This window comes from Heloderma suspectum, chromosome 4, assembly GCF_057233095.1.
Source record: "Heloderma suspectum isolate Gila_16-S chromosome 4, 16-S_ref, whole genome shotgun sequence".
NCBI classification, from domain to species: domain Eukaryota; kingdom Metazoa; phylum Chordata; class Lepidosauria; order Squamata; family Helodermatidae; genus Heloderma; species Heloderma suspectum.
The window spans coordinates 185,606,697-185,631,897 of NC_139461.1; the positions used below are offsets into that span (position 1 = coordinate 185,606,697).

Below are 25,201 nucleotides of genomic sequence, written 5' to 3' on the forward strand. Positions count from 1 at the left end.
GCTACCTACGAGTTCCCTAATTATATAGAAACCATGTCCTTATTTTGAGGTGTCCCCACTTTGCTTCCAAACCGATAAGCATTCTTAAGAAGGCAGGACGTTGCCTTATGCCGAGTCAAACCATTGGTCCTTCGGTGCTGTCTACACTGAGAGTAGGGGTGTTGGAGATATCCTCCACAGACCCCAGTGAGGCCGGATTCTATTGAATCCAGCCCCCCGAAGTCTGTGGAGGATCACATCTCCTATCTTTTCTTCCAGCATGAAGTCCTCGCCAGCGGATCCTCCCTGCCGCCAGCTCCGAAGACCCAGTGATACAGCCGCCATGGCCATATCGCCGGACTGTGGACACAAATGGCATCTGCTACGCCATTTGTGTCCCTGCTCTAACGTGATTGGCTACATAAATCTTTACGTAGCCTATCACGGTAACATGCAGGGACGCAAATGGCGTAGAGGCCATTTGCGTCCCTGCTCTTTACCGTGATAGGCTACGTAAAGATTTACATAGCCTATCTCGGTAAAGAGCAGGGAGGGACGCAAATGGCGTCCACTACACCATTTGTGTCCTTGCATTTTACCGTGATGGGCTACATAAAGATTTACGTAGCCTATCATGGTAAAGTTTGTTGTTGTTTGCCGGATGCCATTTGCAGAAGTCTGGCAGCGGTTCCATGGACTCGCCGTGGAGTGGAGCTAGGGATGTACGAAAGTCACTTACCTTTTACGAAATTTGATTCGCGGTGGGGGGGAGGCGCTCTGTCCCTCCCCCCAAAATTCTGGCGGGGGGGAGGCATCCCGTCCCTCCCCCCCAAAATTCTGGCCAGGGGGAAGGCGCCCCCCCTCCCCCCCGAAATTCTGGCTGGGGGAAAGGTGCCCCGTCCCTCCTGCTGCGAATCCTGGCCGGCCGGGTCTGCAAATGGTGGCGGCTGTAGCCGCCGCCGTTTGCGTCCCTGCAGTCAGCCGTGATAGGCTACGTAAATGTTTACATAGCCTATCACAGCTGAGTTAAGAAAAAAAAAAACTGCACGTACGCAAATGGCGGCGCCCATGGGCGCCGCCATTTGCATTCCTTATTTTGGCACATCTAGTCTACGTAAACATTTACGTAGACTACGGCGAAAATAAGGGGAATGCAAATAGTGTAGATGCTACGCTATTTGCGTTCCCCTTTTTTTCGCCGTAGTCTGCGTAAATGTTTACGTAGACTAGACGTGCCAAAATAAGGAACACAAATGGCGGTGCCCATGGGCGCTGCCATTTGCATACGTGCGGTGTTTTTTTTTCTTAACTCAGCCGTGATAGGCTACGTAAATATTTACGTAGCCTATCACGGTATTTTTTAAAAATCTAGCCATGATAGGCTACGTAAATCTTTATGTAGCCTATCACTTTTTTTTTTTTTTAACTTGGAAATGGCGGCGGCGGCAGCCAGTCAGAAGACCGGCCGCCGCCGAACCAGAGCCGCCGCCGCCAGGGAGATTCGAACAAGGTAAGTCCTGTACCGGGGGGGGCGGGGGGGCAGACCGTTTCACCACCGATTTCGGGGGGCCGAATGCGCTGGCATTTGGCCTCCCCGAGATTCGTGGCAAAATTCTCTGACATCCCTAAGCGGAGCTGGCCGGGGTGGATTCCGGGGGGAGGACCGGATTGCCTCCCCCCCCATGCAGACCCCCCAGCAGACCCAGGTAAGTGGGGGTTCATACACCCCTAACTGAGAGGAAGTGGCTCTCCAAGATTTCAGTCAGGGGTCTTTCCCAGCCTTACCAGAATATGCCAGTCTCTGAACCTGAGACCTTCTGCATACAAACCATGTGGTCTACCACTGAGTTCACTATTGAAGGGATAATACATACTTCCATGTAGGGATTGTGCCATAGAGTTAGTTGCCCACAAGGCTTGCTTCAAGCCAGTTCTGGGCTGGCAGTGCAGAAAGACAGATGCACAGAGGATATGGGGTAGGGCGAGACTGACTGTAACCCAAAGCTCTTACACTCTTTCCAATTGTTCTGGAGTTAATGAAGTGTTTGCTCTTTATTGGACTACTGTTGATACTGATTGTAGTTCTACTACTTGACGGTGTTTTTGTTTTTAAAGCATTTCCCCACAAGCAGGCTGTTCAGAAGCAGCAAACAAACCTGACTCTTACTTCATATTAAGTTTGCTTTAACAAATGTCTTTCGCTCTATGACACATTGTGTCTCTTCTCCTAATTACGAAGTGTGTCACTTAATTTAAAAGGTGGAAATGTATTGGATTTACAAACAAATGTGTCCTTGGAACTCTTTCCCATCAGATATATTTTTAAACACATGATGTTAATATTTTTTAACATAGTAGGTGCCATTCATGGCTGCCTTGCAGCTCAAGCAAGTCATTTGCACCTAGGGAAATGAATACAAAGTGGATAAAATAATGTTTCCTTCTTGACTTGGAAACACTTTGCAGCTGTTTTGCACTGCTGTCCTCAGGGGTAAGTGACTAGACAAGACGCAAGAATATGGTAAATCAGCCCCTGGATGCAATTGCCTTGCAAACGACACCCAGAGATCATTGCTGATTCACACAAATTATGAGAGTGTTTTCCAAAGTGAGGGTTTGACCAGCTGGAGAAGTATTAAGGCACAATTTAAACATGACCAAGAAGTCTAAAACATCTTACCTCTATGCCATTCCATGTGGCTGGCTTCACATTTAAGTGGGCTCTCAACCACTACACATGTCGTATTAGCACGCCAGCACAGTACTGTGTCTGTGGATCCCTCATGTGCTAACATGTGCTTAATCACCACAGACCTGATTTAAATGTAACAGCGAGAACATTGGTAATGTTTTCTTTGTGTGTTGTACAACAGGGGTCCCCAACCTTTTCGGGTCAGTGGACACATTTGAAATTTTGAGGGAGTGTTGTGGGCACTTTCACAAAATGGCTGCTGGGGGGGCTTGCCCATTGATAAAATGGCTGCCATAGTGGGCGTGAGCAGTCACAAAACACTCATTTCCCAGCAGTCAAACTGGACAAACTAAAAGTGACTTGCCCAACAACCTATGTACAAGGCAGAGGTGGGGACTGAGCTCCAAAAGAAAAGGAAAAAACACTCCTTTGGACCCAACTACAGATGGCACTGAAGGGCAGCACTTTGCAGCATACCTGCCTCCTAGTTAAAAATAATATTTAAAAAATCTGAAATAAAATAAAAATCAGGAAGGGCAGGGAGCCTAGTGGGGACCAACAGAGGTGTCCATAGTGCATCGTCACCTTCAGGCAACACATGGGATACCCCCATTGTACAACAATCTTTAAATTGGACCTAAGAAGCCTGAGTGGGTGAAATGAAGTATGAAGTGTTTAGAGTGAGCTGGCACAACACAGCCCACCAGGGCAAACTCAGCCCACCAGTCATTTATTGTGGCTTGCCAAGCACCTTTTCCAGTCCCAGGCATGCAGCAAAATTGGGTTTATTGAACTCCTCGTAGGCCACCCTGTGTGGGGCTGCAGGGTTTCATTCAGTTTGGTGGGTCACAATTTTTACAGGCCTGATTTAGCACTGCTAAAAATTGTCAAAAGAATGAGCTGGACAGGCAGTAACAAAAAAGGATTGCAGGTGAAGAAATGGTGCTTGGGTTTTCCTTTCCCCTATGGTGTACTGTAGGGCTTTGTTGGACTTTCTGTTGTCTGTATCAGTATTTCTCAAATTTTTAAATTGTGGACCTGCTTCTAAACTTACTCTAGTTTCTTCTCCAGCTAACTCTGTATCAGCCATCTAATGGAGTGGATCAAGATCCTTGTGTGAGTGTGTAGTCCAACTCCCTTTTTATACCAAACACAGTAACTGTTTTGTGAATAGCACAGTAATTATCACTGTCTGTGCTTCTTGCATTTCATTTCCTTCTGAACTCACTCTTTACCACCACCCAACCATGTATGTATATATACCTGGCAGCTTAAGGTAACACTTCATGCATCTGATGTAGTGGACTCCAGTCCACAAAAGCTTAACCCATTTCTTGTTCTCTAAGGTGCCACAAGACTCCTTTTGCCATAACAGACTACAATGACTACCTGTCTGGAATATATTTTGTGCCAGAGACAGTTAATTTTATCAAGTGCTTATATTTTTGAGAGAGAGATTAAACCTAACCTGATCTATACGAATAATGCCTTCATTCTGCCCTCCCCTCCCATCTGGTTTCTTGCAGGCATTCACTGTGAAGAAGACATCAATGAATGTCACATGAACCCTTGCCAAAATGGAGGGACCTGTGAGAATTTCCTAGGAAATTATACCTGCCATTGCCCAGCTGGAGAGGAGGATGGGATATTTTATGGAGGCTGGAACTGTACAGAAGTCCTCCTTGGCTGCATTCAACATAAATGCCAAAATGGAGGATTGTGTATCCCTCACTTAAGAAATGGACAACACAGGTTTAGCTGCGTATGTTCGACTGGATATACCGGAGTACACTGTGAAATAGTGACCACGTTCTCTTTTCAGGGAAATGGATTCCTTCTGGTTAACAGTACCACAGCCCCTACCCAGGACTTTTTCTATAATGTAAACCTTAGGTTTTTGACTGTTCAACCAACAACGGTTATATTTTACCGAGGGGACAAAGACACATTTGTGAAGTTGGAGTTACTGAATGGCTACTTATGCTTATCCATGCAAGTCAATAACCAGTCAAAGGCCTTTTTGCATATAGCACATAATATTAGTGATGGTGAATGGCATTCAGTGGAGGTAACCATAGCAAGAGTTGTCACTCTTAAGTTAGTCGACAGCTCTTGTGCAGAATCATGTCTCAGTACAACTGCTGCCACAATAGATAGCAATCAGCTGTTGTTTGCTTTTCAAAGCACATTTTTTGGTGGCTTGCCAGTGGGGAACAGGAACAGCGACTCTCTTCTTAACATCTATAATATGCATTCTGCACCATCATTTGTAGGCTGCCTTCAGGACATTGAAATAGAATTGAACATTATTATTCCAGAGAACATGTCATCTGACTCATCTTTAAACGTCCAGGCAGGCTGCATTAAAAAGGATTGGTGCGAACACCACCCTTGTCAAAACAAGGGGCGCTGCATCAACTTGTGGCTGAGCTATCAGTGTGACTGCTACAGGCCCTACGTGGGCCCAGCCTGTGCTACAGGTAAGGTCAACCCCTCAACCCCAGAGCCTTAATTACCACCTGAGCATATAGAAGGACAGGTGTGGCTAGGCTACAGAATGCCACGCTCCAACGGGACCGCCATCCGTAATCCAGTCCTGGAAAATGCTTCTGTTCCTATGGTGGCAACAAACACATCCACAGCATTGCTGCTGCGTTTCTATAAGCACTGGGCATGCCTATACAAAGATGGTGTTGATATTGCATGTGTCTTCCTGCTATCTTTGTTGATGGATTTGCCAGCAGTCAGTCAAGGCCAGCTCAAGCTATTTTCCTATTGTTGTTCAGTCGTTCAGTCGTGTCCGACTCTTCGTGACCCCATGGACCATAGCACGCCAGGCCTTCCTGTCCTGCGCTTTCTCCCGGAGCGTGCTCAAGTTCATATTCATTGCATCTGTGATGCTATCTAGCCATCTCATCCTCTGCCGTCCCCTTCTCCTTTTGCCTTCAGTCTTTCCCAGCATCAGGGTCTTTTCCAGAGAGTTTTCTCTTCGCATTAGGTGGCCAAAATATTGGAGCTTCAGCTTCATTATCTGTCCTTCCAATGAGCACTCAGGGTTGATTTCCTTTAGGATGGACTGATTTGACCTCCTTGCAGTCCAGGGCACTCGTAAGAGTCTTCTCCAGCACCACAGTTCGAAAGCATCAATTCTTCGGCACTCAGCCTTCCTTATAGTCCAGCTCTCACAGCCATACATTACTACTGGGAAAACCATAGCTTTGATTAGACGGACCTTTGTCGGCAAGGTGATGTCTCTGCTTCTTACTATGCTGTCTAGGTTGGCCATAGCTTTCCTCCCAAGGAGCAAGCGTCTTTTAATTTCATGGCTACAGTCACCGTCTGCGGTGATCTTGGAGCCCAAGAAAGTAAAATCTGTCACTGCTTCCATTTCTTCTCCTTCTATATGCCAGGAAGTCATGGGGCCAGATGCCATGATCTTAGTTTTTTTTAATGTTGAGTTTCAAACCAGCTTTTGCACTCTCCTCTTTCAACCTCAACAACAGGCTCTTTAGATCCTCTTCGCTTTCTGCCATTAGGGTGGTATCGTCTGCATATCGGAGGTTGTTGATAATTCTCCCAGCAATCTTAATTCCGACCTGTGATTCATCCAACCCGGCATTTCTCATGATGTACTCTGCATATAAGTTAAATAAGCAGGGTGACAATATGCAGCCTTGTCGTACTCCTTTCCCAATTTTGAACCACTCGGTTGTTCCATGTCTGGTTCTTACTGTTGCTTCTTGACCCTCGTACAGGTTTCTCAGGAGACAGGTAAGGTGGTCTGGTACTCCCATCACTTTAAGAATTTGCCACAGTTTGTTGTGATCCACACAATCAAAGGCTTTAGCGTAGTCAATGAAGCAGAAATAGACGTTTTTCTGGAATTCTCTTGCTTTCTCCATGATGCAGCGAATGTTGGCGATTTGATCTCTAGTTCCTCTGCCTCTTCTAAACCCAGCTTGTACTTCCGGTAGTTCTCAGTTCGCATACTGCTGAAGCCTAGCTTGTAGGATTTTGAGCATCACCTTGCTGGCATGTGAAATGAGCGCAATTGTGCGGTAGTTTGAACACTCTTTGGCGTTGCCCTTCTTTGGAATTGGAATGTAAACTGACCTTTTCCAGTCTTGTGGCCATTGTTGAGTGTTCCAGATTTGTTGGCATATTGAATGCAGCACTTTAACAGCATCATCTTTTAGGATTTTAAATAGCTCGGCTGGAATACTGTCATCTCCGCTAGCTTTGTTGTTACTAATGCTTCCTAAGGCCCACTTGACTTCACTCTCTAGGATGTCTGGCTCAAGTTCAGTGACCGCACTATCATGGCTATCAGGGACATTCAGATCTTTCCTGTATAGTTCTTCTGTGTATTCTTGCCACCTCTTCTTAATCTCATCTGCTTCTGTTAGGTCCCTGCCTTCTTTGTCCTTGATCATGCCCGTCTTTGCACAAAACGTTCCCTTGAGATCTCCAATTTTCTTGAAGAGATCTCTAGTCTTTCCCATTCTGTTGTTTTCCTCGATTTCTTTGCATTGTTCATTTAAGAAGGCCTTCTTGTCTCTCCTTGCTATTCTCTGGAACTCTGCATTCAGTTGGGTATATCTTCCCCTTTCTCCCTTGCTTTTCGCTTCCCTTCTTTCGTGAGCTACTTGTAAAGCCTCATCAGACAGCCACTTTGCTTTCTTGCATTTCTTTTTCTTTGGGATGGATTTCGTTGCTGCCTCCTGAACAATGTTACGGACCTCCGTCCATAGTTCCTCAGGCACTCTGTCTATCAGGTCTAATCCCTGAAATCTATTCCTCACCTCCACTGTATATTCATCAGGGATATGATTTAGGTCATACCTGAATGGTTTAGTGGTTTTCCCGACATTCTTCAATTTCAGCCAAAATTTTGCAAGAAGCAGCTCATGATCTGAGCCACAGTCAGCTCCAGGTCTTGTTTTGACTGACTGTATGGAGCTTCTCCATCTTTGGCTGCAAAGGACATAATCAATCTGATTTCGATATTGACCATCTGGTGATGTCCATGTGTAGAGTCGCCTCTTGTGCTGTTGGAAAAGAGTGTTTGCTATGATCAGCATGTTCTCTTGGCAAAACTCTATTAGCTTTTGTCCTGCTTCATTTTGTACACCAAGGCCATGCCTGCCTGTTATCCCGGTGATTTCTTGACTTCCTACTTTAGCATTCCAATCCCCTATGATGAAGAGGACATCTTTTTTTGGTGTTAGTTCTAGAAGGTGTTGCAGGTCTTCATAGAACCGATCAACCTCAGCTTCTTCGGCCTCAGTGGTTGGGGCATAGACTTGAATTACTGTGATGTTGAATGGTTTGCCTTGGATTCGTACTGAGATCATTCTATCATTTTTAAGATTGTACCCCAGTACTGCTTTTCCCACCCTTTTGTTGACTATGAGTGCTACTCCATTTCTTCTAAGGGATTCTTGCCCACAATAGTAGATATGATAGTCACCTGAATTAAATTCGCCCATGCCTGTCCATTTTAGTTCGCTGATTCCCAAGATGTCGATGTTCAATCTTGCCATCTCATGTTTGACCACCTCCAGCTTACCTTGATTCATTGATCTGACATTCCAGGTTCCTAAACAATATTGTTCTTTACAGCATCGCATTTTCTTTTCACCACCAGACACATCCACAGCTGAGTGTCCTTTCGGCTTTGGCCCAGCCGCTTCACTCTTTCTGGCGCTACTTGGAAATACCCTCTGCTCTTCCCCAGTAGCATATTGGACACCTTCCGACCTGAGGGGCTCATCTTCCGGCGTCATCTATTTTAGCCTTGTGATACATTCCATGGGGTTTTCTTGGCAAGAATACTGGAGTGGGTTGCCATTTCCTTCTCCAGTGGACCACATTTTGTCAGAACTCTCTGCCATGACCTGTCCGTCTTGGGTGGCCCTGCACGGCATAGCTTATGGCTTCATTGAGTTACGCAAGCCCCTTCGCCACAACAAGGCAGTGATCCATGAAGGGGTATTTTCCTATGCTAGACCCAAAATAATGCAGCTGGATTAATGGACACTGTGTTTCCTCTTCAAGGGGGTTTCTGCTTGCTGTTGCTACCTCTACTGCCTGTTAGGTTGGTCCAGCCCTGCTGCTGCTGCCATCGTAAGCGACAACAATCCACCCCAAATTGGCCTGAGATCCACTCATTTAACATCCTGACCACCCCTGCTGTAGAAAATAAGCACACACACAAATAGAGAGAGAGAGGTTGGTGTAAAGCGGCACAACAGCAAAGCAACAAGGAGGCTCTGGATCCACTGTGGGTGCAGTCAGTCTTAAGCTAAAATGTATAAGAAAGATAGAAAGACTAACAACAGTGTTCAAAAAATATATTTTAGGCTAAACATTTTGGAGATATATCCATTGTTCAGTCGTTAAGTCATGTCCGACTCTTCGTGACCCCATGGACCATAGCACTCCAGGCCTTTCTGTCCTCCGCTCTCTCCCGGAGTGTGCTCAAGTTCATATTCATTGCATCGGTGATGCTATCTAGCCATCTCATCCTCTGCCATCCCCTTCTCATTTTGCCTTCAATCTTTCCCAGCATCAGGGTCTTTTCCAGTGACTTTTCTGTTCGCATTAGGTGGCCAAAATATTGGAGCTTCAGCTTCAGTATCTGTCCTTCCAATGAGCAGTCAGGGTTGGTTTCCTTTAGGATTGACTGATTTGACCTCCTTGGAGTCCAGGGGACTCCAGCACCACAGTTCGAAAGCATCAATTCTTCGGCGCTCAGCCTTCCTTATAATCCAGCTCTCACAGCCATACATTACTACTGGGAAAACCATAACTTTGATTAGACGGACCTTTGTCGACAAGGTGATGTCTCTGCTTCTTCCTATGCTGTCTAGGTTTGCCATAGCTTTCCTCCCAAGGAGCAAGCGTCTTTTAATTTCATGGCTACAGTCACCGTCTGCCGTGATCTTGGAGACCAAGAAAATAAAATCTGTCACTGCTTCCATTTCTTCCCCTTCTATTTGCCAGGAAGTGATGGGGCCAGATGCCATGATCTTCGTTTTTTTAATGTTGAGTTTCAAACCAGCTTTTGCACTCTCCGCTTTCACCCTCAACAAGAGGCTCTTTAGATCCTCTTCGCTTTCTGCCATTAGGGTGGTATCGTCTGCGTATCTGAGGTTGTTGATAATTCTCCCAGCAGTCTTAATTCCGACCTGTGATTCATCCAACCCAGCATTTCTCATGATGTACTCTGCATATAAGTTAAATAAGCAGGGCGACAATATGCAGCCTTGTCGTACTCCTTTCCCAATTTTGAACCAATCGGTTGTTCCATGTCTGGTTCTCACTGTTGCTTCTTGACCCTCGTACAGGTTTCTCAGGAGACAGGTAAGGTGGTCTGGTACTCCCATCTCTTTAAGAATTTGCCACAGTTTGTTGTGATCCACACAATCAAAGGCTTTAGTGTACTCAATGAAGCAGAAATAGATGTTTTTCTGGAATTCTCTTGCTTTCTCCATGATCCAGTGAATGTTGGCGATTTGATCTCTAGTTCCTCTGCCTCTTCGAAACCCAGCTTGTACTTCCAGTAGTTCTCGGTTCACATACATACATACATAGCTATTTATCATGCCCGTCTTTGCACAAAACGTTCCCTTGATATCTCCGATTTTCTTAAAAACATCTCTAGTCTTCCCCATTCTATTGTTTTCCTCGATTTCTTTGCATTGTTCATTTAAGAAGGCCTTCTTGTCTCTCCTCGCTATTCTCTGGAACTCTGCATTCAGTTGGATATATCTTCCCCTTTCTCCCTTGCTTTTCGCTTTCCTTCTTTCCTCAACTACTTGTAAAACCTCATCAGACAGCCACTTTGCTTTCTTGCATTTCTTTTTCTTTGGGATGGATTGAGTTGCTGCCTCCTGAACAATGTTACGGACCTCCGTCCATAGTTCCTCAGGCACTCTGTCTATCCGGTCTAATCCCTTAAATCTATTCCTCACCTCCACTGTATATTCATAAGAGATATGATTTAGGTCATACCTGAACGGTTTAGTGGTTTTCCCTACGTTCTTCAATTTCAGCCAAAATTTTGCAAGAAGCAGCTCATGATCTGAGCCACAGTCAGCTCCAGGTCTTGTTTTTACTGACAGTATAGAGCCTCTCCATCTTTGGCTGCAAAGGACATAATCAATCTGATGTCGATATTGACCATCTGGTGATGTCCATGTGTAGAGTCGCCTCTTGTGCGGTTGGAAAAGAGTGTTTGCTATGATCAGCGTGTTCTCTTGGCAAAACTCCATTAGCCTTTGTCGTGCTTCATTTTGTACACCAAGGCCATGCTTGCCTGTTATCCCGGTGATTTCTTGACTTCCTACTTTAGCATTCCAATCCCCTATGATGAAGAGGACATCTTTTTTTGGTGTTAGTTCTAGAAGGTGTTGTAGGTCTTCAGAGAACCGATCAACCTCAGCTTCTTCGGCATCAGTGGTTGGGGCTTAGACTTAAATTACTGTGATGTTAAATGGTTTGCCTTGTATTTGTACTGAGATCATTCTATCATTTTTGAGATTGTACCCCAGGACTGCTTTTCCCACCCTTTTATTGACTACGAGTGCCATTCCATTTCTTCTAAGGGATTCCTGCCCACAGTAGTAGATATAATGGTCACCTGAATTAAATTTGCCCATGCTTGTCCATTTGAGTTCACTGATTCCCAAGATGTCGATATTCAATCTCACCATCTCATGTTTGACCACCTCCAGCTTACCTTGATTCATTGATCTTGCATTCCAGGTTCCTAAACAATATTGTTCCTTATAGCATCAGACTTTCTTTTCACCACCAGACACATCCACAGCTGAGTGTCCTTTCGGCTTTGGCCCAGCCGCTTCACTCTTTCTGGCACTACTTGGAAATACCCTTTTCTCTTCCCCAGTAGTATATTGGACACCTTCCGACCTGAGGGGCTCATCTTCCGGCGTCATCTCTTTTAGCCTTGTGATACGTTCCATGGGGTTTTCTTGGCAAGAATATTGGAGTGGGTTGCCATTTCCTTCTCCAGTGGACCACATTTTGTCAGAACTCTCTGCCATGACCTGTCCGTCTTGGGTGGCCCTGCACGGCATAGCTTATGGCTTCATTGAGTTATGCAAGCCCCTTCACCGCAACAAGGCAGTGATCCATGAAGGGGAGATATATCTATATCTATATATAATTTTAAGCTAAACGTTTCAGCTCATCAGTTTCTGATGAGGGCAGAAACTGAAACGTTTAGCTTAAATATATTTTTTGAATACTCTCTCATTAGTCTTTCTATCTTTTATACATGCACGCGCGCACACACACAAAGAGGATGTGGTATCTCAGACACATGAGCTCTGCAAATGAAAACAAAAATGCACAGATAACTTGAAGGTGTGCCAGTTACTAGTCCACATGCTGAAAATTCGAATTCTGGTATTTTAATTCAAAGCACATTTTGGACTCAAACTCATGGCTTGTTGCCCTAATTCACACTCAAAAAAGTCATCCATACAACTGAAATCAATCTTTCACTTTGGATCCATGCAACTGTGAGCCGTGCAGTAGATCACAGTATCTCATCGTTTCTACCAAGCTCATCAAAATATCCTCTTTTAATGTTGTATTCTTTATTTTATTTATATTTGTTGCCATCATTTAGATTTCTTTAGAAACATGTTATTTATGGATCACATCACATTGTCTGGCTAGATAAAGGAGTTAACATCTCAACATCTTGACAGTAGCCAAAGTTAATTTTTCAGAGCTTACGGGAGCCAGTTCTTACATTCATATCTTAGTCCTCCAGGGAACCAACCAAAAACCATCCCAGGCCCTGTGGTTACTAGATGACATTAATAAAAATGGAAGGAAAAGAAAAAGTTCCTACAAGACGAAGGCCACCTTTACACTAAAGAAAACCCCCACAGTCCTCCCGTTCTGGAGCCTGTCCACGTTTATTGCGGGCTCCCAGACTGCGACCACATGGTTGCTGAGAGGGGGAGCTTTTAATTTTCAAGGTTCTGTAGAACACAATGAAACAGCACCATCTAGTGGCTGTTTTAATCGCATAACATCTCGACTTAAAAAGATAATTCATTAGTTCCGGAGCTTTTTGGAGCGAAATAACCAGGAAATACCTCTGGGTGTGCCCTGGAATTTAATGACATAATGAAAAGGAATGAGCAATCTCAGTAGCAGGAAAAAATCTCCATGTGAAGGAGCCCCAAGTTGTAGTGACTTCTTCTGCATCAGGGGTTGGGAGCTTTGTTTTAGCCCAAAGGCACTTTCCCTTGTGGCTAACATTCCAGGGACCCTATGCCAGGGGTGGGTGGGGCCAAGGAAAAAATGGGTGGGGGTCAACCCACATTCTGACTCTCATACACATTCATACACACACATAACAGAGAAATTTATTTAGACACACACTCATAATACACACACACACACATTCATGCACAAGCCCACTCATTTATGCATACACACACACACTTCAAACATCCCCCTCCCTCTGCCCAAGAATCACAAATGCTCCCAAGAAGCCTTCCTCCACTGATCATTTAAATATAGCTCTCATCAGTGGAAAATTCAGACTTACAAACTATACACACACAAACAGAACAGGAAAACAATTTCCCATAAATAAGAGTTTCTCTACATTAAGCAACTCCCCCCCCCCCGCATCCTTATCAGGGCTTTCTGCTTTCGGTTTCTTTGTGGGATTACGATGGGCTCCTTGGTTTGAATCAAGGGACGGAAGGAGCACCTCTTCCCCTCCGTGGCATGTGTGCAAAGGAGTGGCGGGGGAGGGGAGTCTTGTTTTCATCGCTCAACTTATGCTGGACTTCTTCCTTGCAGCTCCCAGGAAATCTATACTCCCCATGCCCTCCACCCCAAATGTAGGTGAGCGGGGTGGAAGCTCTGTCCTAACCATTGCATAACTCTCTTGGATGGTGGGGGGGGGGGCAAAAACAGCTGAGAAGGCAGGCAGGCAATGGCGTTTGCTATGAGAAAGCAAAGCTGCTGGCTGGCTGGCTCTCTTAATTCAAGATAGACTGACTCAGCATGGATCGGGCTTGTTCCAGAAAGGGAGGGGGGAGCTGCCAGACCTACTACACACTCCCCATGCCTGTGATTGAGAAATGTGCTCAAGTGTTTACACGAGGGACACATGGTTTGAATCGAGGAAAGTCCTTCCTTGGCAAATTCATGGTGCATGAATTTCATGGTGCATGGTGCATGGCTACGCGGCATGACACACTGCCAATATGGCACCATTAACTTTTATTACAGCTTATCTCCAGTCTTCTTGGAAGTGGGATAAAAGGGGGGAAGTGCAGGGGGCGTCTTGGAGGTTGACAACGTCGCGTAACGGGCCCACAAACCTCCGTGAGTGATCAATCATGAGCATGCAATAAATCACTCATGTGCAGAAGCCCTGATTCCACTGCTTTTAAAAGAAGTTGGCAAGCTGCCCCTTTCCCTTACCATGTAGAATTTACTTTAGATATGGCTGAGCAGGACTTTCTAGCCTTACGAGATGAGAGATGGGCAGAACACTCACAGGAGCACTTTCAAGAACAGCCAGTTAATAATACCGACTGCTTCCAGAACCACATGAGCAGGACTGACTGCAGTGGGGCACAGCCAAGGAACTCAGGAGCGTTGCCTGTGGGCCACCAGTTCCCCACCCCTGCTCTATATCAGCCCCCACGCAGCAATGGAATGCTAGCAGTCTTTTCCTCCTTTTCCAGTCATCATCTGAGGCCATACTGAGAACCTCTGGCACTCTAAAAAACATCTACAGGGGCACAGGGGCGATTCATTTTTTATTCTGCTATTGTCTAATTGATCGAGGGTCTCAAAACCATACAAACCCAGGGGGTTTCTCCATGAGCGATTTACTCTGAGCTGGCTGTGTTTGGAGGTCGTTAGGGATACATGACGTCATGGCCAGCAGCCACCCCAAAGTTTATCATGGAAAACCTGGATTTCCTGAGACTGCTTAAAGTCTGATCCTTTTCTTTAAGTCGGGTTCTTGGCGGTATAGTTGCTGCGTGCCCCAACCCCCGCATTTAGCTCGGGTGTGCTAGCCCTGCCCAGGGCTGTGCCTTTCACCATGACCCTGGTCAAGGGGTGTTTCCTGTCCCTGTGTCTCCGAGCACAAACCAATTAGTGTCTACTCAGAAGTAACTCCCATTGTGCTCAGTGAGGCTTGTCCCATGAATGCCCACATCAGAATTTACAGAGATCTCACTCAACTGAAATGGCACAGCTTAAAGCACAAATTCCCTAAACACTGTAAAGCGCGTTCTCGATGCTCTGATTTCCATTGTTTGGTTTATTGCCTTAGGAAGTAACTACTTCACACCTTCATTAAAGCAAGCCTGCACAGCATCGGGTTAGAAAGGGGGCTGGTTTCCCATCCTTGTGTTCCCCCCCCCCGTCTTTCCCAGCACAAGCATATGTGTGTCTGTTCAGAAGTAACTCCGATTGTGCTCAGTGAGTCTTGTCCCCAAAATGCACACTCCAGGGCATCACTGAGATGGCCATGAATCAAAATAACGCATTAGGGAGCCTTAATGTCAAAGCTTTGCTTGATCCAGCTAGAACACTGTGTTCCTCCTCTACTGATTGTTTATTTAACAAAGTAAGTAGTGTGTGGGAGAGGAAAGGGAGTGAGAGGGAGGGAGGGAGAGAGAGAGAGAAGGAGATTGTTCGGCAGGGAGAATACCCCTAGGGTTAACCCCACTGAATTCAATGGGACTTACTTCTGAGTAAACACATATAGGGTTGTGTTGTCAGTGAGCTATCTGAACATGTACAGCAAAGCAGCCTGTTGAACTCTGAGAGCAAAAAAGTAGGGAAGGAGCATAGGGCTTCTCCGCACAGGGCTTTTATCCTGTGATTGAGATTGGTTAATCACAGAAGTTTGCAGGTTCTTTACATGACATGGTCAGCCTCCAGGGTGTCTCCTGTGCTAAATGACCTTTATCCTATTTTTTTAAAAGATCAGAGACAATGAGCTGTCAAATTAAAGTACATTGGTGAAAAGAGGAAGTCGCGCAATAAGAAGAGCTGGACCACAGCGCCATCTAATGGCTGTATAATGAAACATATAGAACAATACAGATAAGAGGGGAAAGGGGAGGGGAAGGGGAAGGGAAGCGTGTGTAAAGGGAACTTGTCATGATCCTGCATTTAAAACGGAAGCAGAAAGCCCTGGTAAAGTTGTGGGATTTTATCCTGGTGTAGAAATGCTCTTAGCTCAGGTAAAGGATGTCCAGCATCTCCATGTTGGGAAAACTCTTGCCTAAAACCTTGGAGAGCTGCTGCTGCCATTCAGTGTTGACAGTACTGGGTTAGATAGACCAGTGGTCTGACACAGTATATGACAGCTTCCAATGTAGAGCTCCTCTTAAGAATTTTTAACTTTAGCCAAACCGCATCCACATTTTGCACTGAGATATATTTACCCATGGCAAAAGGTAGAGTTGAACATAAAATTAAAACATCACAGCAAAACCAGATTAAAATGTGTGTGTGTGTGGGGGGTGCGCACATGTGTATGTGTGTATGAGGGTGGGGTGGGAAATATGAAAGGCACCATTACGAATGCTTGGTGAAATCCAAAGGACAGTATCTGTGGCAGATGTTACATGGTGCAGTTGCACTGAACTTAGTGGAGTTATGTGGATTTACCTCAGTTGATATCTTGTCAAAAGGGGCTTACTGGAAAGCTTTAGCTTCAAAATGCATTTCAGGATTTTAAAAATACTATATTATTTCACACAAACCTTCACAGTGTGCACCTACCTTTACAAAAAACTACCCCTTGCTATTGAGAAATGACACTGCTGGAGCCGTAATTGTAGCAGACGGCTTTGAAGTTCAGCAGTAATTTATCCAAAGGTTTGAAAATGTTGGAAAAGAGGACTACATCTGGTAAATATGTTTGCCTCTTTATATGAAGCAAAATTAAAACCATCCAGCTCCAAGAGGGGCTTATGCTTCCATTAGGGCTGTTGTGAATGATTAGAAAGTATTTGAGACATTTCTTTCCTCCTGACCACAATATTTTTCTCAGTTCACAGCATCCTACTATATTGACTCAGGAATAAATAAATATATATATATATATATATATATACACACACACACACACACACACACACACATACATACACACACACACACAGAGTACATGTATATGTATGTATGTGTGTGTATATGTTTTGTGTGTATATGTGTGTGTGTGTATATGTGTGTGTGTGTGTATATGTGTGTGTGTGTGTATGACTATATAACACGCAGAGAGAGCCACTGGAAAGATATACAAATGCAATATTTCCAGATTTTTCCAATAATCGGCATTTTACAAACATTTGACTAGGGTTGTGAAAACGGGCTCCCCAACTCCTACAAGTGTTCAGCTTAGGGCACAATCCTATGGGGACAGGCGGCCGCCTCTGAACTGCCTATCCAATGCAGGGCAGGAGAAGCACGGAGGGGATCATCTGATTTCGGCTGTCTAGCTGCAGGAAGGAGGAGCGGGGGAGGCAGCTGCCAGACAACATATAGGATGTGTCATACCGGCATTTCTGCCTTCCCCGCCCTGCAACGCCCCCCAGAATGCCCCATTTTCACCGCTCCGTGCCCCTCCTCCAAGTGTGGAGCATGAAGCATGGAGCCATCCTGAGCTGCCTGCAAGGCAGTGCAGGAGGAAGGGAAGGTCGGTTCTCCAGGAACCAACCTCGGAGCGCGGGCTCCGAGGCCGGTTCCCGGAAACCCACATATCCTACGGCCATCTAGCCACTGACTAGCTGCCATAGGATTGCTCCCTCCATGTCTGAAAGACCTTATGTTCCCAGGCGCTGTCTACACAGAGACTCGTGAATGGGCAGGCATCTCCAATCAGGTGGACAGAGTCTATACACATGCATACAGAGACTCTTTCAGACATTCTGTCAAACACCAGCATAGTCGCCTTCTCCTCTGCATATACACATCTGAACAGAACTGATGTGTGTACCAAACACACACACACACACACACACACACACACACGGGTTGTCTATCAATGAATGAATATTCATTTGATTAGTTATTTGCCTTTTAACAGATTAATCAATGAAATGTAAACAAATGTGCATATCACTAAAACTCTAATAGATTACTTGATCTTTGTTTGTGGTTACATTTATATTCCACCCTTTTTCCTCTTGCAAGGAAACCAAGGCGGCTTACAGGATCCTTGTCCTCTCCATTTTATCTTCACAGCAATCTTGTGAGGTAGGTTAGGCTGAGAGTAGGGATGTACGAATCACTTACCTTTTCTGGTCGGGGCATCTGCTGGGGGGGGGAGGCGCTCCGTCCCTCCTCCCGGAATCCTCGACGGGGGGGAGGTGCTCCGTCCCTCCCCCCAGGAATCCTCGACGGCTGGCTCCGCTCCACGGGGATTCCGCGGAGCTACTGGCCGGCTCCGCCAGCAGCCGGACATCCGGCCACTGGCTAGTAGGGACGCAAATGGCAGCTGCTGTAGCCGCCGCCGTTTGCGTCCCTGTATTCAGCCATGATAGGCTACGTAAAGACTTACGTAGCCTATCACGGCTGGATTAAAAAAAAAAAATGCGTATGCAAATGGCGGCGGCAACTGAACAACAACAACAACAACAACGGCCGCCGCCATTTGAGTTCCTTATTTTTGGCCATCTTAGTCTATGTAAATATTTACGTAGACTAAGACGGTGAAAATAAGGGGGAATGCAAATAGCGTAGCGGGCGCTATTTGCGTTCCCTTTATTTTCACCATCTTAGTCTATGTAAATATTTACGTAGACTAAGACGGCCAAAAATAAGGAACGCAAATGGCGGCGGCCATAGCCGCCGCCATTTGCGTACGCGTTGTTGTTGTTTTTTAACCCAGCTGTGATAGGCTATGTAAGTCTTTAACGTAGCCTATCACATCTATGTAAAAAAAAAAAAGACGAGACTGCAAATGGCAGCGGCGGCAGCCGGTCGGAAGACCAGCCGCCGCAGCCACCACTGGAGCTGCCACCGCCCGGAACATCCGCCCCAGGTAAGTCCCGTCCCGGGGGGGATCTGCGGGGGCCGGGGGGGTGGCAGGCCATTCCGCCATGGATTTCGGGGGGCCGAATGCACTGGCATTCGGCCTCACCGAGATCCGTGGCGGAATTCTCTGACATCCCTAGCTGAGAGTCAGTAACTGTCCCAAAGTCACCCAGTGAACTTCATGCCTGAATGGGGACTGAAACCCAGATCTCCCAAGTCCGAGTCCAGCACTAACCACTACACTAGTCTGGCTCTCTTACTGAAGGAAGCAAAATATAACCTACAATTTAATGAACCAAGTCTGCAATCGTAAACATATTTACTGGGCAGAAAGCATCACTGAATACAATGGGATTAACATCTAAGGGTGTCTTATTGCACACTCATGATTGGCCACTCACGGAAGTTTGAGGGTCCCTTACACAACGTCATCATCCTCCAGGATGTCTCCCGTGCCTTTTCCTGTTTATCCTGCTTTCAAAAAGATCAGAAGTAAACTGGAATATATATTAAAAAAACAGGATATCGGCAGTGTGAAATGCCAGCGTAGCACTATGAACTTGCAGAGGGAGGATTTTCCTCGATTCAGACCATGTGTCTTCCATGTAAATGCTTGAGCACATTTCTTGATCAGGGGGAGAAGAGGGTAAAAAATGCCTCCCTGCAACGAGGGCAGACAGATCTGACCCCCAGCCCACCAAGCTCAGAATCAATGTCCTCTGTTGATTCAGAGCACCCCATTAAGTTCAGTGGGGCTTACTCCCAAGTAAGTGTGCCGAGGGTTGCAGACTTACAGCATGCTCTTATGTCTACTCAGAAGCAAGTCCCATTGAGTTCAATGGGCTGACTCCTAAGTAAGTGTGCCTAGGGTTGCAGATTTACAGCACAGTTTTACATCTACTCAGAAGTAAGACGTAGCTTTCCTGGGGGCTGCAAATAAACAGTACAGCACAAGTTAAGCCACGAAAACAAGACTCCCCCCACGTCACTCCCTCGATTCAAACCACGTGTTGGCCATGTGAATGAGCCCCTCTTAATCCTAATCCCACAAAGAAACCAAAATCAGAAAGCAGAGGTAAGGATGCAGTTTTTTTGTGGGAGTTTTGCTAATGCAGAGACCCTCTAAGTAAGCATATATGCAATTGAGCTGAACAGCTGCTGATCAGCTAGAAGAACAGGCCATTTTTAATATTTTGTTTTCCATTCCTCGTTACACTAATACACCAGAACCAACGTAAAACAATACATAAAAATATGCAATAAAACAAATGGCCTTAAAAAAAAATTTTTAAAGGAAAGGCTAGTATCCCCTTAACTTGCAGCCCCATTGATTAAAGTTCTTCCTCACTAATCAGTCAATTAATGCTTTACAGCCAGTCCTATGCATGTTTACTCAGAAATGAGTCCCACTGAATTCAATGGAGGTTACTCCCAAATAAGTGTATATAGGATTGTAGCCTGATGGTGCAATCCTACACATATCTATTCAAAAGTAAGTCCTATTGAGTTCAATAAGGGCTTGTTCCCAGGTAGGTGGGTATAGGATTGCAGCTGTAGTTGATTAAACTGACAATTAAAACTTGCAATGCTAATATGTAAGACAACTCAGACAGACTGACAGTTTCTCTCTCTCTCTCTCTGGGTTTTGAAGATAATGGACGTGCTGTGTGCTTTGTGATGCAGAAATACTTGCATCTTTCCGAAAGAAAAGTTGACAGTTAATATGTGCAGGGGAGCATTTTCACGAGACACACAGAAAGTAACATGCAAGCAACAAACGCTGATTTATTTTCATCAGCAGCCAGATGTAATGGCTCAAGAGGTTAATATTGACCAAGGTTATGCTAAGTGCCCATCAAACCACAGACCAAATCCAATATTTCTTTTGAAGCAGGGTAATTGAAAACTGCATGCGTGCCATGCTACCTTTTTGAAGGCTAACCTTGCTTCCTTTGCCTCTCTTTGTAATATTACGACTCTCCCTGCTACTTGCTGGCCTGGCCACATCGTAAGCGTTCTCTCTTCAACATGAAAAATGTCTTTCAAGTGCTCCCTTAATAGAGAGAGAAGAAGTTAAAAAAAAACACAACCCTTTCATGCTTAAAAACACCCATTTCAACATGGGGCAGGGGGAGGAGAGATTTATGCATGTGTCCTATGTTTTTCAGAAGCACATAAAGAAATCTACGATAATCTCATTCACAAAATTAAAACATTTTTCACATGTTATTTATGAAATTGTCTAGTCAGAAATAAGTCAAGGATTTATTTTGCCCTACTGAATAAGCAGAGACAGATATGAGGCCTATAATAGTGATTGGAAAGTTTCCACAATGAATACCCCTGTTTTCATGGGTCCTATAATCCTTTCATTAAAATAAAATGTGAAAGGCAAAAAAAAATGGCCAATGCAAGTCTCAGTCCCAACATTTGGGGCGGGGGGGTGTTTGTTTTTACGATGAAAGAAAAGTCTGTTTATGGAGTTTGTGAAGAGCTGTACTTTTTTTTCTTTTTGTGTTTTTGAATGTGTAATACTCTTGATACTTTTTGGTAAATGAAGCAGTGGTGCAATAAAGAGTTTAGTTCAGATTAGGCAGTTATAACTGTTGATTTAGGGATATTTCATCTTGCAGCATAGAAACAGCCTAAAACATTGTGCTGCCTGAAGCAAGAGCACCAGATAGCAACCCATCCATCCCCTGCCATGTTAGGGCCAACTTTTTAACTTTTCAAAGTCTCACTGCATCATTCAGACATCAGTTCCTGCTTTCATCTGCCGCCCTGCCACCCCTAAATTCCGCTGCCTGAAGCTGCCTGCGTCACTTCGCTGCATGGTAGGGCTGGCCTGGCATGGAAACCACTTTCCTGTGATGGTGTCCTGTCCCACGCAAATATTTTTGGAGAATATTTTAGATCGGGTGCTGCAAACTGATCAATGTGTTGCCGTTGTGGTGTGGAACCTGCTTCCATGTAATCCAGCTGCATGGCACACCGGTAACATCTGTCAAGAGGCAGCACTCAGTCTGAGTGTGAGTTATGGCTCTGTGCTACCTCCACTGTCAGAGACAGTATGCCTGTGTACACCCGTTGCTGGGCAACATGGGCAGGAGGGTGTTGTTGCATTCATGTCCTGCTTGTGGGCTTCCAGCTAATTGGCCACTGTGTGACTAGATGGACCCTTGGCCTGATCCAGCATATCTCTTCTTGTGTTCTTATGTCCTTATGATGTGCCTCCTTCCCGTGTCAGTGTTGCCAGGCCTCTGGGAAGAACAATGGTAACTTGACAAGAAACCACATAATTCATCTGACCCCCGCACTAGGAGTGATCAAGTCAATCAGTTCTTTTGAGCCTGCACTCACGTTAGCAGTATAGTCATTATAACACCCATTTTAGAATTAACAAGTGTCTTGCAGCACCTTAAAGATTAACACATTTATCCTGGCATAAGATTTTGTAGACTATAGCCCACTCCATAAGTTGCATGGAGTTTTATGGAGGGTTTCACGTTTATATGCAGTACATAAAATTTCCAAGAAAACTTATGCCAGAATAAATTTGTTAATCTTTAATTTGCCACAAGACTCTTTGTTGTATTTGCTGCATGGCGACCCTCTGGAAACATTTTAGGATTAGAAGAGAAAGAACATAGAGAAGATTTAAATCTGATCATTTTCTTTTACTTGACATATTTAAGATTTTTGGAGGTTGGGGGTTATTTTATTTTAGATGACTAACATTTGTGCCACACTCCATTTCAGATCATGAAAACATCAGCCACAGGGTTAAGCAGCCTTAATATCTGGACATTAGAATCTTCCCACAACTTGGATACTTTGGTGTGGAGAATACAACACCTGTAAAATGGGCAAAGCCAGGAGGAAGTCTTGCAGCAGGAGCTTCTGGGACAAATCCCAACTAAAAAAAACAACCTGTTAGAGCATATTGGATTTCAAATCCCTCAGTGCTGATGGAATAATACCCAAACTAGAGACAAGAGGCACATATCCAGTCAGCAGGCTACCCTCGGTTAAGCTTGCCTAGAACTAAAGACAGCGGAAAGATAGAGAGGAAACAATATTGCTGCCTGATGTCCCAAGGCTAACAAGAGTCTGCTTTATAGCTGGATTAACAAAAAAGGAAGGTAGCAGGGACTAACTCAAAGAATCTCTCTATTTTTGTTCCCTTTCAAAGGCTCCTCAGAAACATCCCTTGGTACAGTCAATGCAGGCTTGTCTATTCTTGCACAACAGGAGTCAGACTGAGCTAGAACAAAATCTGGGGGGAGCATGTGTGGAGACATACCTGGATTATTTTCTTAATCAAATGACTGTGGTTTCTGTGATATACTTCAAGTGTTGGACTGGTGGGACTGCAGTGTGCCCCTCCTGCATGTGCTTCTATGGGACTTAGCATCCTATTCTCATACAAGGGCAGAGAGAGTGTAGCTTATAGGTCAGCCATAAGGGACATAAGACAGTTCAGCATCCAACCTTCATGTCATTTCATTCTGTCATACTTTTAGATTGTACCAAAAGGCCTTCTAGTTCAAGGCCCCCTGCATGGTGAATGTCTACCCACTATATCCAAACCGATCAATTCTAGCATGCTACAAGGTGGCTGCCCAGCAATTATCTACCTTTGGCTTACAGGAGAGGGATCAGGTGCTTTGCAGCTTGAATCAGGATCCTGATATCTTGAGGCTGGGACCTACTTTAGTGAGCTGCTTGGGATTATGGGCTTCTCCACACTGGGCTTTTTATTCCACAATGTTACCGAGGCTTCTGCTTCTTGATTCTTTGCAGGATTATGACCAGCTCCTTCACATGTGGTTTGAATCAAGGAAAGTCCTTCCTCAGCAAGTTCTATATGTTTCCATACATTTCATTTTACAGCCACTCGATGGTGCTGCGATAATCGCACTTTGCTGTCATTACACATAAACAATAGAATGGATTAACATCCCTTGTTGCTTTATCTCCAGTCTTCCTGAAAGTAGGATAAAGGGGGGAATGCACGGGAGATGTCCTGGAGGCTGATGATGTCATGTAAAGGACCTGCAAACTTCTGTGAGTGGCCAATCAACAGCATGCAATAAATCATTCATGCAGAAATGCTCTATGTGTGCTCATTCCTCAGAGCTCTCCTCAGTCACAGGTGGGCCTAGGAACGTGCAACATTCAGACTCCACCCATTCTGTCTTGATTCTGTCCCTTTTCCTCACAGTTCCATCCTGGCACTGCCCTACCCTGGCAGATGCTTCCAGACTTCTGTCCCTGTGATCGACAGGTGGTATGAAGCCCTTGGATTGGCCAGGCCTGGAGCCTACCTGTCTGCCATTGATCAACAGTGCAGAATCTTCTACTCTTATTTTAGGGTAGCGCTCCTGACACCAGCAACTGACTTCAGGGACCCTGGGCTGGAGAACACATATACAGATTTAGTTACAAAAGCCCTGGCACAGTTTGGGCAGTGAGCCAAGGCATATGTTGCAGGGGAAGGCAAAAAAATGCCCTCACTCTCTAACCAATCTGACCTAGAATTCCTTCCAAATTCCTCTTTGTCTACCAAGAGATCCTGAGTGTGAGAAAAATTCATTGGATCATCCATAAAATTTGGGACGCAACACCAAAGTCAATATTTTGTCTGACTTTTCCTCAGGTCTCAGACATGGCTTGTCAGAAGAAGTCAGAACTTCAGACAGAATGTTGGCTGTTTCTTGATGTCCCAGAGATTGGAAACAAGGAACCTAAGACTGAAGGGGGGGGGGGCACAATTCTTGCTGACCCAAAATTGAAGTCCATCATCATTGCTGAACTCCCTGCTTTGAGCTGGTGCCAGTTACGCCTTTTTAAATCACAGATATTTATTGGTTATAGGTCTTGATCTTTAGGAGACTGTAGCTGTGATTCTGGATTCATGACTGATCTTTTGAATGAGTAGTATCAAGTGTGAAGTATGGCAAAGAATATCAGATGGTCACCTATCTGTACAAAACATACAGATACCAATAAAATAAGGAAAAGTGGGACCTGCAACAAAATATTGTAGCGTGGAGTGATCTTGATCAGTGTTCCAGCCAGCCCGCCTCTCTTCTAGTATACTCCATTCTATCACCACTATCCTGGTTTCTAGTTACCCTCCAACAGATGCTCAGCATTCTGTGACTACAGAACAGTCCTCATTTGGCTGTTGATGTGGGTAGGGGGCTGCCCCCTCAAGGGTTTTTTTTCTTTTCTGAAGATTAATAAACTCATGAAAACCTTGGAATTTCCCTGAGCATGCTGGTACCTTGCTCTTGTTTCCTAGTGGCCCCATTTGGGGAACTCACTACTTGAGCTCACTATTTGGAGGAGTTATGTTAGTAGGGTTGCCAACCAGGCAGTATTACACTGAGGTGACCAGTAAAACTGTGATCTATCAGAAGGACAGTGTTGGAGTCTGAAGAACCGGTAAGCTTCAGA

The 25,201-nt window shown here is 45.0% G+C and overlaps 1 protein-coding gene across 1 annotated transcript in view; it reads left to right on the top strand.

Annotated features, from left to right (window-relative positions):
* Positions 1-25,201, top strand: part of CRB1 (crumbs cell polarity complex component 1) — a 161,580-nt gene that overhangs the window by 83,768 nt on the left and 52,611 nt on the right. Inside the window, exon 6 of the mRNA XM_084851626.1 lies at positions 4,198-5,151. Coding sequence (XP_084707752.1) covers positions 4,198-5,151 — 954 coding nt within the window. The remainder of the gene's footprint in view (positions 1-4,197; positions 5,152-25,201) is intronic.